Source organism: Lichenostomus cassidix, chromosome 21 (assembly GCF_008360975.1).
Source record: "Lichenostomus cassidix isolate B80296 chromosome 21, HeHo_3.0, whole genome shotgun sequence".
NCBI lineage: Eukaryota > Metazoa > Chordata > Aves > Passeriformes > Meliphagidae > Lichenostomus > Lichenostomus cassidix.
The window spans coordinates 3,188,408-3,203,457 of NC_139501.1; the positions used below are offsets into that span (position 1 = coordinate 3,188,408).

Below are 15,050 nucleotides of genomic sequence, written 5' to 3' on the forward strand. Positions count from 1 at the left end.
TGGGAGCCCCTCTTCCCCCTCAGACGTTAATGATCTTTTGCCCCTCTGACTTCGCTCCCCTGCTGCAGGGACAAAATTAAACTACTGCGGATGGCAAAATAGTTATTTGCTGCCCAGGCAATTACATCCTTCCAAAAGTCTCCATCGCGGAAGGCCAGATGGACTTTATAGAAACCAGACCCGGGCCGCAGTTTTAATTATCATAGTCCTGTCAGAAATGAGTGAAATTCTGAATGACCGCATGAAACGAACCAAAAGCCTTGCACATGGATTTTTTCCTCCATAAAATTTTATGGCTTCTTAAAGAAACAGCATTCATATATTTTATGGGGCCTAATCATTCACTAATGCCTATATTAGTGCACCTGTGGCACTCGGCCCCATGGAAATTACAGCACCAAGCTCAGCCCTGTGCTCTTGTGTTCTCCGGTGTTATTGCAAAGCCCTTGTCCAAAAGGCAGCACATGCTCCAGGGATAAGCTGGGCTCGTGTTCCACAGCCAGGAGTCGTTCTTAATAAGGTAAAGAGATTTATTGGACCCTTATCTGCTGAAATGTTGGTGTCATCGTGTGGGCAAGGCTTGTATGAATAAAATTACCCTTCTTAATGTACTGTTTTTAAAATTTATCCCGGGGCAGCACCTTGCTGAAGGGATTGGATGTGTTGGGTTGGGTTCCTCTGCTGATTCAGTGAGAGAAGGAATTTCCATTGAATATTTTCCCTCTCAAATAGCAGCACTTTCAAAGTGCTGGGGGCAGTTTGCAGCTATTTCCAGAGGTGACCAGGCACCAGCTTGGTGTTATCCATCTGCTGCACACAAAGCCTTCCATTCCCAGTCCAAATCTGCTCAAACCAGTGCAGGATCTCCAGACATTTGGCTGGGTGTTTGTCTGATCTGTGTTTAGACAGGAGCTCCATGATCTCTGAAGGTTGTTGTCCTTCTGCTCATCTCTCTTGGTTGTTACTGTCCCAGCGTCTGAACTGAAAGTCTTTATATCCCAGCCCTCAGTCTCCTCAAGGTTGGAGAACTCCAGTTATCCCAGTTTCCAGACCCTCATTCCCTTGTCTGTCTCCAGTTTCTGACTCTTCCCTGGGAGCTCTGCCTTGTCAGCTGCCTTTCCAATGCCCTGGAGGGTAGAAGTGCCTCCCTCTCCTCAGATCCCCAGCCCCTCTGTGTCCCCAAATAGGATGTTATTCCACAGAGGAGTTTTCATCCCGACAGGGAATAATTTTTCTCTATTGGAGGGCAGGATATGACAGACCTCACCAGCACAGCCTCAGTGCCCTGGGCGCTTGAGCCACATCCCCTCACAGCACAGGGCTTCAGGTGAGCTTTCTGTCCTGCCTTTCCCTACTCCTCGGGCAGCCTCTGGAGCTGCTGAGATCATTGTCACCAGCCCCAGGTCACGTCTGGGGACAGCCAAGAGTGCTTGGATGGGAATTCCCAGCTGCACGGGGCAGGATGTGGGAGAAGTGTGACAGGGAAGGGCAGGGAAGGATGCGGGAAAGGTGTGACAAGGAAGGATGCGGGAAAGGTGTGACAAGGAAGGATGCGGAAAAGGTGTGACAGGGAAGGATGCGGGAAAGGTGTGACAGGGAAGGATGCGGAAAAGGTGTGACAGGGAAGGGCATGGGGACAGTGGCACCCAGGAATGCGTCTCCTCCGGCTGGGAGAGCCCAAATCGGCTAATGAGGTCCCGTGCAGCCGTGCTGACAGCCCAGGACACGCTGGGTGTGTTTCTGCAGCGCCGCTGGAGTGAAGTCAGCCCCTCCGCCGAAGCTTTCTCATTACTTCATGCACTTGGCAGCCGCTGGCGGGCTGGACGAGCTCAGCCAAAATAAGAACTGATGGAGAAACATGGAAAAGACCATTTAGCATTTCCAAACATTCTTCCCGGGGAGATGGCGGGAGGGGAGGAGGCGCTGCGCTGTCCCTGTGGTTTCTTTCGGCGGCGCTGTCTGATGCCGGGGAGGAGGAGGAGGGTGAGGGCAAAGGGGGGATGAAGAGGACAAAGGGGAAGATGAGGAAGAGGAGGAGGAGGAGGAGGAGGAGGGCAGGGGGAAGATGAGGGGAGTAAGGGGGAGAATGAGGAAAACAGGGGGGAGGATGAAGAGGGGTGGGGGGAGGATGAGGAGGACAAGGAGGAAAAGGGGGAGGATGAGAAGGGCAAGGGGAGGATGGAGGGGAAAAGGGAGAGGATAAGGAGGGCAGAAGGGAGGATGAGGAGGAAAAGGGAGAGGATGAAAAGGACGAGGAGGAGGATGAAGAGGACGGGGGGAGGATGAGGAGAGCAGGGGGAGGATGAAGAGGACAGGGGCGCCATGAGGAAGGCAGAGGGAGAATGAGGAAGGCAGGGGGGAGGATGAAGACTACAAGGGGGAGGATGAGGAGGGCAAGGAGAGAGGGAGGGGGGAGGATGAGGAGGGCAGGGGAGGATGAGGAGGGCAGGGAGGATGAGGAGGGCAGGACGAGGATGAGGAGGGCAGGGGCAGGATGAGGAGGGCAGGGAGAGGATGAGGAGGGCAGGGGCAGGATGAGGAGGGCAGGACGAGGATGAGGAGGGCAGGGGGAGGATGAGGAGGGCAGGACGAGGATGAGGAGGGCAGGGGAGGATGAGGAGGGCAGGGGAGGATGAGGAGGGCAGGACGAGGATGAGGAGGGCAGGGGATGATGAGGAGGGCAGGGGAGGATGAGGAGGGCAAGGGGATGATGAGGAGGGCAGGGGGAGGATGAGGAGGGCAGAGGCTCCCCGGGGCACTCCGCGGTCCCTCCCAGCCGGGCGGCTCAGCCCTGTCCAGGCGCTGCCCGCAGATACAAAGTGCGCTTGTATTGAGTGCATCGGCTCCAAAAGGGGCAAGTAGTAAACTGAGAATATTTGGATAAACTCGCCGGCCCTCAGGACTAGAAAAGGACTTTTGTTCACCTAAAGAAAAAGGCTGTTCCATTTCCATAGGATGGCTGGATCCCGTCCAGTAAAAACTGAGCTTGAAGTATAAAAAATGATCACGAGTGTCAAACGAAGGATCTTTTACTTGAGGTCAGATATTTATTTTTATTTATTAGCGGGTGAGATCTCCATCTCTGGCCGGGCTTTGGGCTGAGGCCGCGTCTCTCGCAGGAGCATCGCCCGTCACAAAGAGCGCGTTGTGCCTGGGGCGGGGGAGCTCCGGGGCCCTCCGGGTGCTCCGGGCTTTCCTGATTTGTTTTCTGCCTCCCTGGGACAGCGACAGAGTGGAATTCTTCCCCTTAGCACGGCGTTCGGTGTCTGCTGTGGGACACAGAGCCAAGCTGGGGTGGCACAGCCAGCCAGGTGTGCTCTGCACACACCTTGTCATGTGGGATGTTCATTCCGCTGCAAAGTTCGCCAAAATTTCTCTGTTGTTTATGGGCAGAATCTTCTTTTTGCTGTTGAAACAGGCAGAGCCTCTGCTCCTGTTCACTCCTTCCCCAGTCCAGCAGAACCTTTGCTGGTGTTGGGTGGGTCAGGGCATAGCTTGGTCCTGTCTTTGCCCAATTTTGGGAAGTTAACCCTGATGTAAGAGTGCAGGGATGGAGCAGTTCGGGGCAGAAGAGGTAGATTTGTTCATCAGAGCAGAGGAAAAAAAAAAGAGAGTCTGAACTCACCCCCAGGTGCAGCCAGTGGATTATTGAGCCCACATGCCTGATCAGGAACATTTTTTATGCTATTCTCCAGCATGAAATGTGAAAGGAATATTTGGTGCAAATGTTTCCCTAGGATTTATTTTTATCTAATCACTTATGAAACTTTTACTGACTCTAAAGCCCAGATTTTCTCGGCACCCGTAAACTATGTTTTCCTGCTTTAATTAAACCATTTTTCGTCCATGAGGTTTTGTTCGCACACTGACTACATCAATATAAATATATCTCTGCAGGGTAATTAATAAAAGCAGGCAGCTCCAGGGAGAAAGCAGATGTGCCACATCATCTTTGTGGACTCAGCTATTGTAGAGTTCTTCCAAAAAAAGTGAAAAATCGCCCCCAATTAAAATGTTATGTGGCTTATGTATGTTCCCATTTAATTTGGTATAATTGAATTTATGTTCATCCTCAGAGAACTCCCAGGGCTGCCAGATACAGGCAGGAATCATTTATACCATGGATTGGTTTAAAAGCTGCAGGATTAGAGCACAAGAAACTGTTTCAGCAGCACTTCAAGGCTTGGGCAGTTGCTTCAACTTTTGTGTGAGTATTTGTGAGGGAAATGGAGACAATAATGTCCTCAGCATGTTTATTTGTTTTGGATGCTGAAGCGCTGCTAAAATATGGTAATTTCTACTTAGTATTAAATTAATACTTTTTATTAGGGTTGAAAAGGATTTGTTAAATTCTGTGTTCTGTAACTGAGGATTTTATACTCCAAAATAAGAAGAAATCTGTCACCACATAAAAGAGTTTCCATCCGTTAATGAGGGAGCCTTTGGGATTATTATCAGGTGGTCCTCTTGAATACCTGAAGTCTGAATTTTTTTCCTAAGAATATTTTGTTTGCAGAGAAAATACCATCCTCAAGTTTAGTGTAACTGAGAGTTGACTGAGCAAATAATTGTAGATTGGTTTGGGTTGGAAGGGCCTTTAATGATCAGAGTGCCCCAGAGAAGAGGAGGATTCCCTTTTCCTGCCCAGGGAATCCTAACGTACAAAGCAAATATTTGTCATCTTCATCTCCATCTTTGGGTGAAAGTCTGGCTTTCTGAGAGGTGAGAAATTAGCTCCAAAGGCAGATGCTGTTATATTTTTTGTCCTTCCCACTTGGCTTCAAACCAGCCCAAATTAAAAGGAGCAGAGGTCTTCTGCTGGATCAGGACATGCATCAGCTGCTGGGTGCTGCATCTCAGTCTGGGCAGAGGTGTCTGTGGGAGATAAGGAATTCTGCGTGGAGGTTATCAGCATCTCCCTAACTCAAACCTGCCTCTCTGGGGCAGGCTGAGCTGTGTGAGTGTCAGAGCGGGTTTGTTTTGAGCCCTGCTGTCAGAGAACCAGATGTGCTGGCACTGCCTCAGCAAAACAACCTGAGCACAGGCATTGGGGTGCCTCTCCCTCGATGCTCTCCTGTGGCTCCTCACCTCGACACCACCACTCTGCTCGAGCTGTCTTTTGACCCAGAGATGGGATCAGCTCCGAGCTGGAGATTTTGAAATGTTGTTTCTCAGCGTATTCAAAGGGCAGATTTATCATTAGAATCAATTCCCTGGAATGTGTCGTTTCATAAGTAGGTGAATTGGCTCGGGGTAAAGTTCATCCCGGCGGCTCTTGGGACTGTGCAGTTTTACCCTTGTACTTCCTTGTGGCTGAGATTTCAGCTCTTTTGGTGATGTCAGACAAGATACTGGGTTTGCTTTCAGGGCAGAGGGGTCGGAGCTGCAGGAGGAAATCATTTAATCAGTCCCTCCTTGTCAGAATTTGGAAAGGAGGAGCAAGGTTTGGCTGAAAAGTTTGTGAACCTCTCATGGATGTCTTGTCAACCAACCTGCAGAAAATTATTAGCTCTAAGATTTTGATGGGAAATGAGCACCCTAGAATTTCCTTCCAGTGTGAGTCACTGTGTTGAGGGGGGAAATAACCATACTCACTGCATAAATCTGAGGGCAGAACACTTAGCACATTTTCTTTGTATCTCTGTGAGTGAGATTGTTGCTAAACCCGCAGGCAGCTGTCGGGGGGAGCTCCTCTTCTGTAAAAGACTTTTATATCTTTAGGTGAGAACCAACTCCAAAACCTTCTTTTCTCACACAGAAGCAAACCTGAGGCAAAATCCCCATCCTGGTGTGCCCAGTGCTCATTTCAGTGATGCTCATGTTGAATACAAACTGTGTGTAATGGTTACAAATCGAAGTTCTTGCTCAAGACTTAGATCATGTGAATTATCTTCACCTCCCTCGGGAGGCAAACCAGCCCTGGAGCAGATTGTCTGGAAGCTGGAAATGCCCTGAGGATCTGCTTTTCTGCCCTTGCTCTCACTCTTCAGCCAATATCCATAGACAAAGGGTTGGGATGAGCCTGGATGATTCCCATCCCCAAATTTATCTGGGAAACAGATCCCTCATCCTTGTTGTCCTTCCAGCAAGGGCAGCAGCTGATGGTTGATCCTCTGTGCCCACACCACCTGAGCATCCCCAAATTCCCTGACAGGAAGGGTCTTTGTGCTGGGAAGGTCTCTTGCCCTGCATTTGATGATATTTATAGGATAAATCAGTGGAAAGCTCTCACGCAGGATGTAGGGCAGTGCTGGCAGTCTGGGTTAGGCCCACAGGCCTCAGAGGCTCATTTTGTCACCTTCTCTGGGTCATGTTTTTGGTAAATCTCACTCTAAATAGATCCCACAGCTCTCTGAGTGGTGAGCAGCACATTGTGAGTGCAGCCAGAGAAAATCTTCCTTGGGTTACTTTGTTTTCCAGTCTCCTTCACGAAGGCCCTGCTGGTGCTGTTTCCCTCAGCCGCCGTGAGGGGAACCTCGAGGATCCTTTCGTCCTTTTTCTCAGCTCACAAACTCATCGATTTCACACCTTTAAAGAGCACGAGAGCAGCTGCCGACCCGCTGCTGATAAGAAAGGTTACAAGGACTCAGTTTCTCCATCCCAGCACGGCCCTTTTGGGGGGGTTTCCTGTGTAAGGGGAGCTGGGGTGCAGCTGTGCTCACAGGGGAGGGCACAGCCCTGGTTGAGCTGCTTTTTGGTGGGTTTTTTAATCTTTTTTTTTTGTTGTTGTTGTTGTAAATCTCTGTTCTGAAAGTGTCAGCTCATGGTTAAACCATGGGAACGTGCACCCTTTTTGGGCCTGTAAATTCTAGGCTTTTAAAGCCTTTTAAAGCACACATCCACCTTCCTGGATTGCTGGATTGTTGTTCTCCATGCTGATGGGAAAAGGAAGGAGGGATAATCATCCCCTATTAACCTTCTAAATTTAGTGCTGGAAGAGTGTGATACCTGAGTGTGTTGGGGTTTGCCTTGGCACTCTGAACCACACCTCTGGCAGCTTTTTTGCTGGTGATTCCCTTTTTTCCAAGGCTGTATCTCCCTGTTGTGGGGTAGTGCTGGTCAGTCTTTGTTTAAGCAGCACCCAAGGAAGGGTGGAGAAGCTCTGGGAGAAGACAGAAGTGAGACCAACATGGTGTTTGTCATTGCATGGGTGCAACTGGCATGGAATAAAAGCCAAAATCTTTTCCAGCTTCTGCAGACATTAAACACTTTAGTTTTGTTGCATTGCTTAAACCCTAAGCTGCCAGTAATTTTGATTTTCTGCACTTCTGATTCCCAGTAATGTTCATTCCCCGATGGAAAGTTTGATTTGTGCTGTGCTAAGGTTTCTAAGCATGGCCCAACCACCAGAACTAGGCTGCAGGGTAACTCCAGGTATCAAGCTTTAAGAATAACACTCTTGGTTTTTGGGAGTGAGGCACACAGGCTGTGTCCATCAAATACACCTCAGAACAGAGCCTTCCATATCTGTGTCCCTCTGCTACTTGAACTTGGGCCATATATCCCCAAATCTATTAATTAAAGGAAAATAGGTGCTGTTTCAAGCCCCCCATCTCTCTGAATTCCTTCCCCTTTCCCTGGGGTACTTGGATAATTGTTGTTGGAATTTGTTTCATTTATTATTAATAATCCAGAGCAATCCCAGAGCGTTTGCAGGGGGAGGGAGAGGATTTGCCAGGGCTGTTGGATGGCAGTGTGGATTCTTCCCAAGGAGGAGGCTTGGAAGAGGCAATGTCATTTCATGGAGGTCTTCTCCTGCTGGGTCCTCCAGTGGCCTTTGCCAGGCTGGAGCTTTGGAGCCGATATCAGCATTGGGAATGGGCAGAGGAAGGTTCTGCTACTCTTTTGGCCAGAGTGTGAAACGCAGCAAATGGGTTTGGCACTGAGTGCTGCCCATAAATCACTCTGGAGAGGTCTGCACACTCATGCTGTTCCACAGCTCCATTCCCAAAACGTTACTAAAACCAAGCTGGAGTAATAAGAAATGATTTAAAGCAAGCAGCAGCTCCATCTGTCCGTCCTGACCCAGCAGAACTCCCAGGATGTGCCTCAAGAAGCTGATCAGAACTGATTTTTAAGGTTGGCTGACTTTTCCTCACAGAAGTACCTTTTGGGTATGGATAAGGGAAGCAGCTGTGCCTCAGGGCTAAGAGGACTCTTGGAGAAATTACCATCAGAAAATGTTCCCATCTTCATACAATAAAGTTCTGTTCAGCTGCTGTGCCTGCTCCCTTCTGCCAGGAGAGCTGCCCTGCTCTTCCTCCCCCTGGGCTAATTGGCACCCACTCATTAGGGAGCCATTTTAGCCCACATCTGCCTTTGAAAATAGCAGCAGAGGAATCAGACCCTAAAGCATTTTGGATCTCCACAAAAGCTCTGGGATACAAGTGATTTGTGTCTGTTTTAACCCCTTGGAGCAGCCCTGGGAGCTCAGCACTGCTGCACCTCCTGCTGCTGCTCCCTCTCCCTAACGAAGGGAAATGTCCTGAGACTCCAAATCCTCCCCTGCCTGTGACAGCCTCTGTCTTTTCCTTTCCAGAGGAAGACTTCTCCCAAGTTCCCATTTTTTCTCATCAATTTAGCTTTTAGAACTTTACAATTATATCTTTTTTTGAATGAGCCAAAATGCTGTAGGACACAAAAATGGGATGTCCTGAACTCTTTCGGTGCAGAGGAAAACTTCAAAGTTTTTGTGTGTGTATATTACAAAGAACTGGAAATCCCTTCCTTGCCTCATGTGTACACTATCTGAGGCAGCCCTGAGATTTGATTCGAGCACAGTTTTTTTATGGTTTACTGTTTAATTTAAATCAGTGTGGTATGAATTACGTTACTGGTGAAAAATGAGCTTTTGTTGAGATAAATGCCTGCCATCAGCTTGGAAGCTGTCTTCTGTTTTGACATCTTTACTCGGTGTTTTTCTGCCTGGTGACGAGATGTTGCTGTGCAAGAGGAGCTAATTGCCCTCAGAGAGGAGGAGAGTGGGGGAGAGAAATGAGGGGGTGGCATTGGTTTTGTGCATCAACAGGAATTGGCGTTGGCAGCACCTTCTGTGACATCCTGTGCTGTTCAGGGGTGTCATGTGGGGAGCAAAACTGCACCTCCAAGATGGGAATAGAAGGAATTATAGGTACAGGGAAGGGAAAGCAGAGCCAGGGTGGATTTTTGTCAAGAGTTTTTGACTTCTCCTCCTCGCCCTGTTGCACAGAACTTGCTCTGCTGTGTATCCATGGTGCCTCTCTGCTGTGGAGAGCTTCACTGGAGATCATATTTAATGAGTATAAATGTAAATGTAATGTAAATGGTGTCCTGTATGATTCTTGCTGCTGTTGGCTCCTCTCTGAGGCTTTGTGTCTAGGGTAAGGTCTGATGCTCCTTCAGCTGCAGCAGTGCCTGAAGGACATGGCAGTGACACTGCAGCTTCCCAGAAATTTTTATCCTGATGCAGAGCAGACACTTGGGAAATACTCACTGTGCTGGTGTGGAAGAGAAGAGCAGTTCATGTGGGCAGCCCTTCAAAAGGCTCTGCTGGATTCAATCTCTCTCAAGAAATCCAGCCTTGCTTCCCAAGCTCATGTGAGCAATCCAGGCTCCTCTGCTTGGAACCCGGACAGGGACTTTTGGGAGAAAACAGCCTTTTTTCATGTGATTCCTCGCGTGCTTTAGATGTGGTGGGGAAAAAGAATGAGAAGGTTATTTTTCGTGACAGAAGTACATCCCAGGACCAGCCTTCCCTGGGATGTTTTTCCTCCAGACCCTTCATGAAGCCAGAGGATGCAGCAGCTCAGAAATGCACACCCCAGTGGAAAATTCCCACCCCAGACATGTGGCTTGGGTGGCAATGAAAGTTCAAAACCATTCAGCCTTTTAGAAACCTGAATTGACCTCTCTCCCATCAGCTGCAGCAGTGCTCTGCCTCCCATGAGCCAGCAGTGGCTCAGGGCTCTACAGTGTCACCAAAATTGGCAGTGTCACCAGGCTCAACAGTGTTACCAAACTCAGTGGTGTCACCAAAATTGACAGTATCACCAAAACTGGCAGAGTCACCAATGTTGGTAGTGCCACTGGGCTCAGCAGTGTCACCAGGACTGGTAGTGTCACCAAACTCGACAGTGTCACTGGGGTCAACAATGTCACCAGGCTCAGCAGTGTCACCAAACTCAGCAGTGTCACCAGGCTCAGCCATGCCACCAAACTGAGTAGTGTCACCAGGCTCATCACTGTCACCAGGCTCAGCAGTGTCACTGGACTCAACAGTGCCACCAAACTCAGCAGTGTCACCTGGCTCCACAGTGTCACCTGGCTCCACAGCCTCTGCCATTGCCGATCCTGTTGGCTCCAGTGCATTCCAGCTGGGTTTCCTCACATTCATGGTTCTCCTGGCCCTGGCTCAGTTTGGAAGAAGCAGAAACACACTTGTTTGACAGGAGGAGAACCTTAAAGATTTGTTTGCCTCTCCTCTGAGCTTTCCCAGTGTTTGAATAGTTGGATTTTGTCTCTGAGCCCTGGGTTCTGTGCTGTCCTGCTGGAAAGCTGAAGGTGTGCCTGCAGAGAAGATGGGACAGGGACAGTGAGGAGACTCCTGGGGACAGGACAGAGTCAGGGACATGAACTGAGCTCTCTGATCCTGCAGCCATTTACCAGCTCTTGGAACCTGAACCCCATGCCTCTGCACTGCCCAGAGGGTCACCCTGAGGATGGCAGTCTGACCATCTCACACGGGGTGAGAGCTCTGCTGCCCACTCCTCCTTTAAATCTTCCAGGAACAGCCTTCTCTCTTTACCTGGTGGGTTTGAGGCTGGGAGCTCTTCCAGGACCTTCCATTTGGACAAGGAGCTGACTGTCCATAACTCAAAGTAGCTGAGTACACGCTGAGCTTTTCCTGTGGCCCTGGGCAGACAAGTTGGGTTTGGCTCAGCTGCTCTTCCCAGCGCTTTCCAGTGCTATGACCTGTTTTTGTCTGACACGTTTCTCATTAACTCTTTGTCAAATCACCAGGAAGCCTGCTTAATTGCAGGCAGAGTGCTGAATTTATGAGTTCATCCAGGCTTCGTGTCTACACATTGACAGAGGTGTTTCTCTGGATGAAGTCTTTTTCTCTTCATTTCGTGGCAAGAATGGACTTTCTGTTTCAGTTACTTCTGAAAGTCATAAATTGCAGCAGTCCCTCCCTCCCCTTTATTTAAAAGAAACACAACAAAACTTCATGGCAACAGTTTATTGCTCTAAATCAGCTCGTGAGTCATTAAAGTAAAAAAAAGGAGGGGGGGAAAGGAAAAAAAATCTCCAACTCCTGCCAAATAAAATGCTCACATCAGCCAAGCTGTCAGAGGCAGATCCTGCGACCATGGGATGAGAAGGTTTATTACACTCCGGGCTTCTGGGGAGGGATGTTATAGCAACAGGACGCTGGGTCAGTGATGGCAAACTCCTGGTTGCTCCGTTTCTCCATGCACACTAGGAATCCATTAAGCCAACTGACGACAGATCCGCAGGCATTCCAGCCCCCCGGCACACCTCAGCCGGGGCCAAACCTTGGACGCTGCCCATTAAAACGTGAAAGAAACAACCCAACAGAGAGCCCACAAATTAGAGGGGCAGGAAACCTCAAATGATGTGCAAAAAAAATTGTAAACGTTCTGGAGGATTTTTCCATAACTTCTGCCCCCATAACTCAGCATTTCTGATGTTCATAAATTACGGAGCGGAGCCTTTGCGAGATCAAGGAGCCTTTTGGATCCAAACGCCGAGCGCAGACGGCAGATGAAGCTGCAAAGTGAGCCCTGGAACATGACAACAATTTCCTTTTGGCTGGCTGGGGATGGCTCTGAAGCAAATCCCAAATCCGTGTCTCTGCAGAGGGCCAGTTAAAGTCCTGTAATCCCAGAGAACATGAAGGTGCATTTGTTTGGAGGGCATAGACTGGAGAAGAGGAGGGTTAGGGAGACTTCAGAGCAAGGAGAGGTCTGTAAGCACAGGGAACAAAATCGTGGCACTGTTGCTGGCAGGGAAGGGAAGGGGAATTGGGAATTCTTCGATGAGCTGTTGGATTTGAAGACAAAAGTGCTGGGAGGTGCCGTGGGTTAATAAATAAAGACTGAACTCACCATCTGCAGCAGAAGGAGAAAAGATGGACTTAAGTTTTGGCGTGTTCAGTGATTAAAAAAAAATAAAGCAGGGCAAAATCCATGATTGGGTGGGAGGGATAAAATGGAAGAGTGGCCAGAGGAAGTGCTCCCACAATAATTAACTTTCCGAGCGTGTCTGCAGGCTGCAGGCCAGATGAAAATCTGCTTTTCCAGCACATCTCCAGTGCAGTGGCTGTCCCAGACAACTGGGGGACAAAATGGAAGGGATAAAACATGGGGTTTTTTCTTTTTTTTTTTTTTTACCTACTGACAAAGACTTGTAAATAGTTGGTTTGCAGAATTTCACCAGAGGAAATTTCTGATTTCCTTCTGGTCTGAACTGGAAGAAGATGTGGTAAAAGGTTTCAGTTTGTTTTTCCGGAGTTTGCTCAGGTTTGGTGGGGGGGGAAAGGAAGAAAATTATTTTCTGTGTGAACGTTTGACAGAAGTAAAAAGCAGATCCTGCAGATAGTGCTGGCTGATTGCTGCTGTGTTCCTCCCCGCTTTGAAGCTGCGAAATAGCTTTGATAGAGCGAAGAGTGCGAGTGTGTGAAGCTGATCTTTAATTAGAGGTGTTGGCCACGCAGGGCTGAGCTGCCCTGGGAGCTCCCCTGGCTCTGGAACTGATCCTGATCACCCCATTTATTCCATTTCCAAAGGGAAAATCCATGCCAGCAGAGGGATGAGGGCTGCCTGGGTGCAAATCCCCACTGCTGGGCTTTGGGCCCTGGTGGTGTTGTGTTCTATTTGTGGAGGGCACTGAGTGTGTGTGACAAACAGGAGCTCAGGTTCTCAGGCTTTCACAGCACCTCTTTCTCTCTCATTTTGATCTGTCAGATTTCACGCCTCCAGCTTGGGTTTTAATGCCCCACGCAGACAAAACCACAGAGTTTCAGGTGATTTCGAGCCACGGCAGAACCTCCTTGTGAGGCACAGCTGGCGAGCAGGACCCTGCAAAATGAATTTGAGATGAATTCTGGGCTTCTCCTGAGCTCTCTGCCCAGGGCAGGGGGTTGGAAATAAATGACCCTTGAAGGTCTCTTCCATCCTAAACCATTCTGGGGATCTGGGTGTCCTCATCAAACAATTCTAGGAGTTGGAAGAGAGTACCTGTAAAACACAGCTATGAAATCAAAAAGTTGATTTATGTGTCCTGGATTTGCCATCTTGTTTTCCCAGGGCCACTGAACATCACCATTTGCTGCTGCAGGGATTAATTATTAATTAATTAATAATGGATTCATTAATTAAACTAGGAGATTTGGGGGCTGCTGGTTCCTCCAACCACTACAAACTCTGCCCAAATTCTTCACTGGCCTCAGACCATCTGTCCCAAACACATTCTGGGAGAAAATGCAGCATTTCAGTGATTCCCAGTGCCACGTGCTGATTAGGAAGGAAGAAGCCAAATACTAACAGTGGGATTTTTCCCTCATTTCTTTTCAGAATAAAGGATTAATGGTGGGGTTGGGAGACCAGGAAATATCTGCTGGGACCAGTGCAGGGAGCTGGGAGCTTCTCTGGTGATGCTGGCAGGTCCTGGTCCTCCAAGGAGCTCAGAGCTGGGAGCAAAAGTCTCAACTGGACTCATCCCCCTGAGGTTTCCCAGCCCAGCCTTAGGCTCAACTTGTTGCTGTCATCGCTGGGCTTTCATTTTTCCCTTCCTTTTGTTTTCCCACCTTTTTCTTTTTTTTTCTCCCCATCTTGAAATAGATGGGAAAGTATTACCATGTCCCACGAGATTCTGGGAGAATTAATTGCTAGTAAAAGCATGTTAAGAGCTTTTGATGACTGAAGTAATTTGCACTGACACAGGGGCTGGTCGGGGTAGAGGGAAATCTGAATCTAAGGCAAAAAAGGTTTCTGGAGCAGGGAGGCCCACTTAGGAGAGAGCTTTGAGTTTGGACTCCAAGGGCTTTTCCTTGTTTTTGGTGTGTCCTGTGTCATTTTTAAAATGTGCTTTTCTGAGTGAAATACAAACTGGATCATCCCAAGGTTGTTAGGTTGTTCTGGAATGCTGAGCATCTTCCTCTAGTTCTGTCACCAAACTCCACTGTCTTCAGGGAGGAAAAGTCTATTCCTGGAAAACCAGCAACTTTCTTTGGACTTCAACCAAAGAAAAAAAAAATTAATTAATTTTAAAGTTTAATTTTTTTTAATTAACCCTTTTTCCCCCCACACCTGGGCTTTTAAGTCTCTGAGGGGTTTTATTTTGAAGGATTCCTCTTTTGCACAGCAGCCAAATCATATCTCACCTTCAGCCACACAGATGTGGCCGGCGAATTTCTCAGGCTGTACTCAGATAAATGAAAGTAGTGCATTTGGTAGAGCATTTTTTAAAATAGAACCTCACAGCTCTGTGGAAAGTGACCTGGTTTGAAAGGTTATTAAAAGATTTGTAATGAAAAACGATCCTGCACGAAAGGATGAAACAGGTAATGTGAAGATGGAGCAGTTAAGGATTTTGTCATTACAATCAGTGCAGTTTGGAGGAGTTACCTGCTTTGATTACTCGGGCTGTGCTACCAGAGCTGTTTTACACAATATTTGTAGTCCTGAACCTTTTAGTCATGGACAACACTGTGTGTCCCTGGAGGTTCTGCCAACCAGATAATGGCTGAGAGCTGATTTTATTCCTTTCATGAGTCTCTTTACCACCTATATCCACCACCCACTTTTCTCTTCCCTATTTCTTGCCAGGAGTTCCGTCCTGCAAACCCTTTTCCTCCCTCTCTGCCCTCCATCCGGCCCCAGCTGACCCATCTCCTGTCCCGTTCTCCCGCAGATTCCCGATGCCCTGGGCACTGAGAAGTTCTGCGGCGACGGCGGCCAGGGCGGGGCTGGGAACTGGCTGAAGTACATCCGAGTGTCCCTGTCCTGCGACGAGCAGAACCTGGCTGTGTGCCACATCAACGAGCAGGT

The 15,050-nt window shown here is 48.6% G+C and overlaps 1 protein-coding gene across 6 annotated transcripts in view; it reads left to right on the forward strand.

Moving 5' to 3' along the window:
• Positions 1 to 15,050, forward strand: part of PRDM16 (PR/SET domain 16) — a 271,281-nt gene that overhangs the window by 209,224 nt on the left and 47,007 nt on the right. For all 6 annotated transcript variants that reach the window (XM_085080185.1, XM_085080190.1, XM_085080186.1 and 3 more), the window contains one exon: positions 14,914 to 15,048. In XM_085080185.1, coding sequence (XP_084936311.1) covers positions 14,914 to 15,048 — 135 coding nt within the window. The remainder of the gene's footprint in view (positions 1 to 14,913; positions 15,049 to 15,050) is intronic.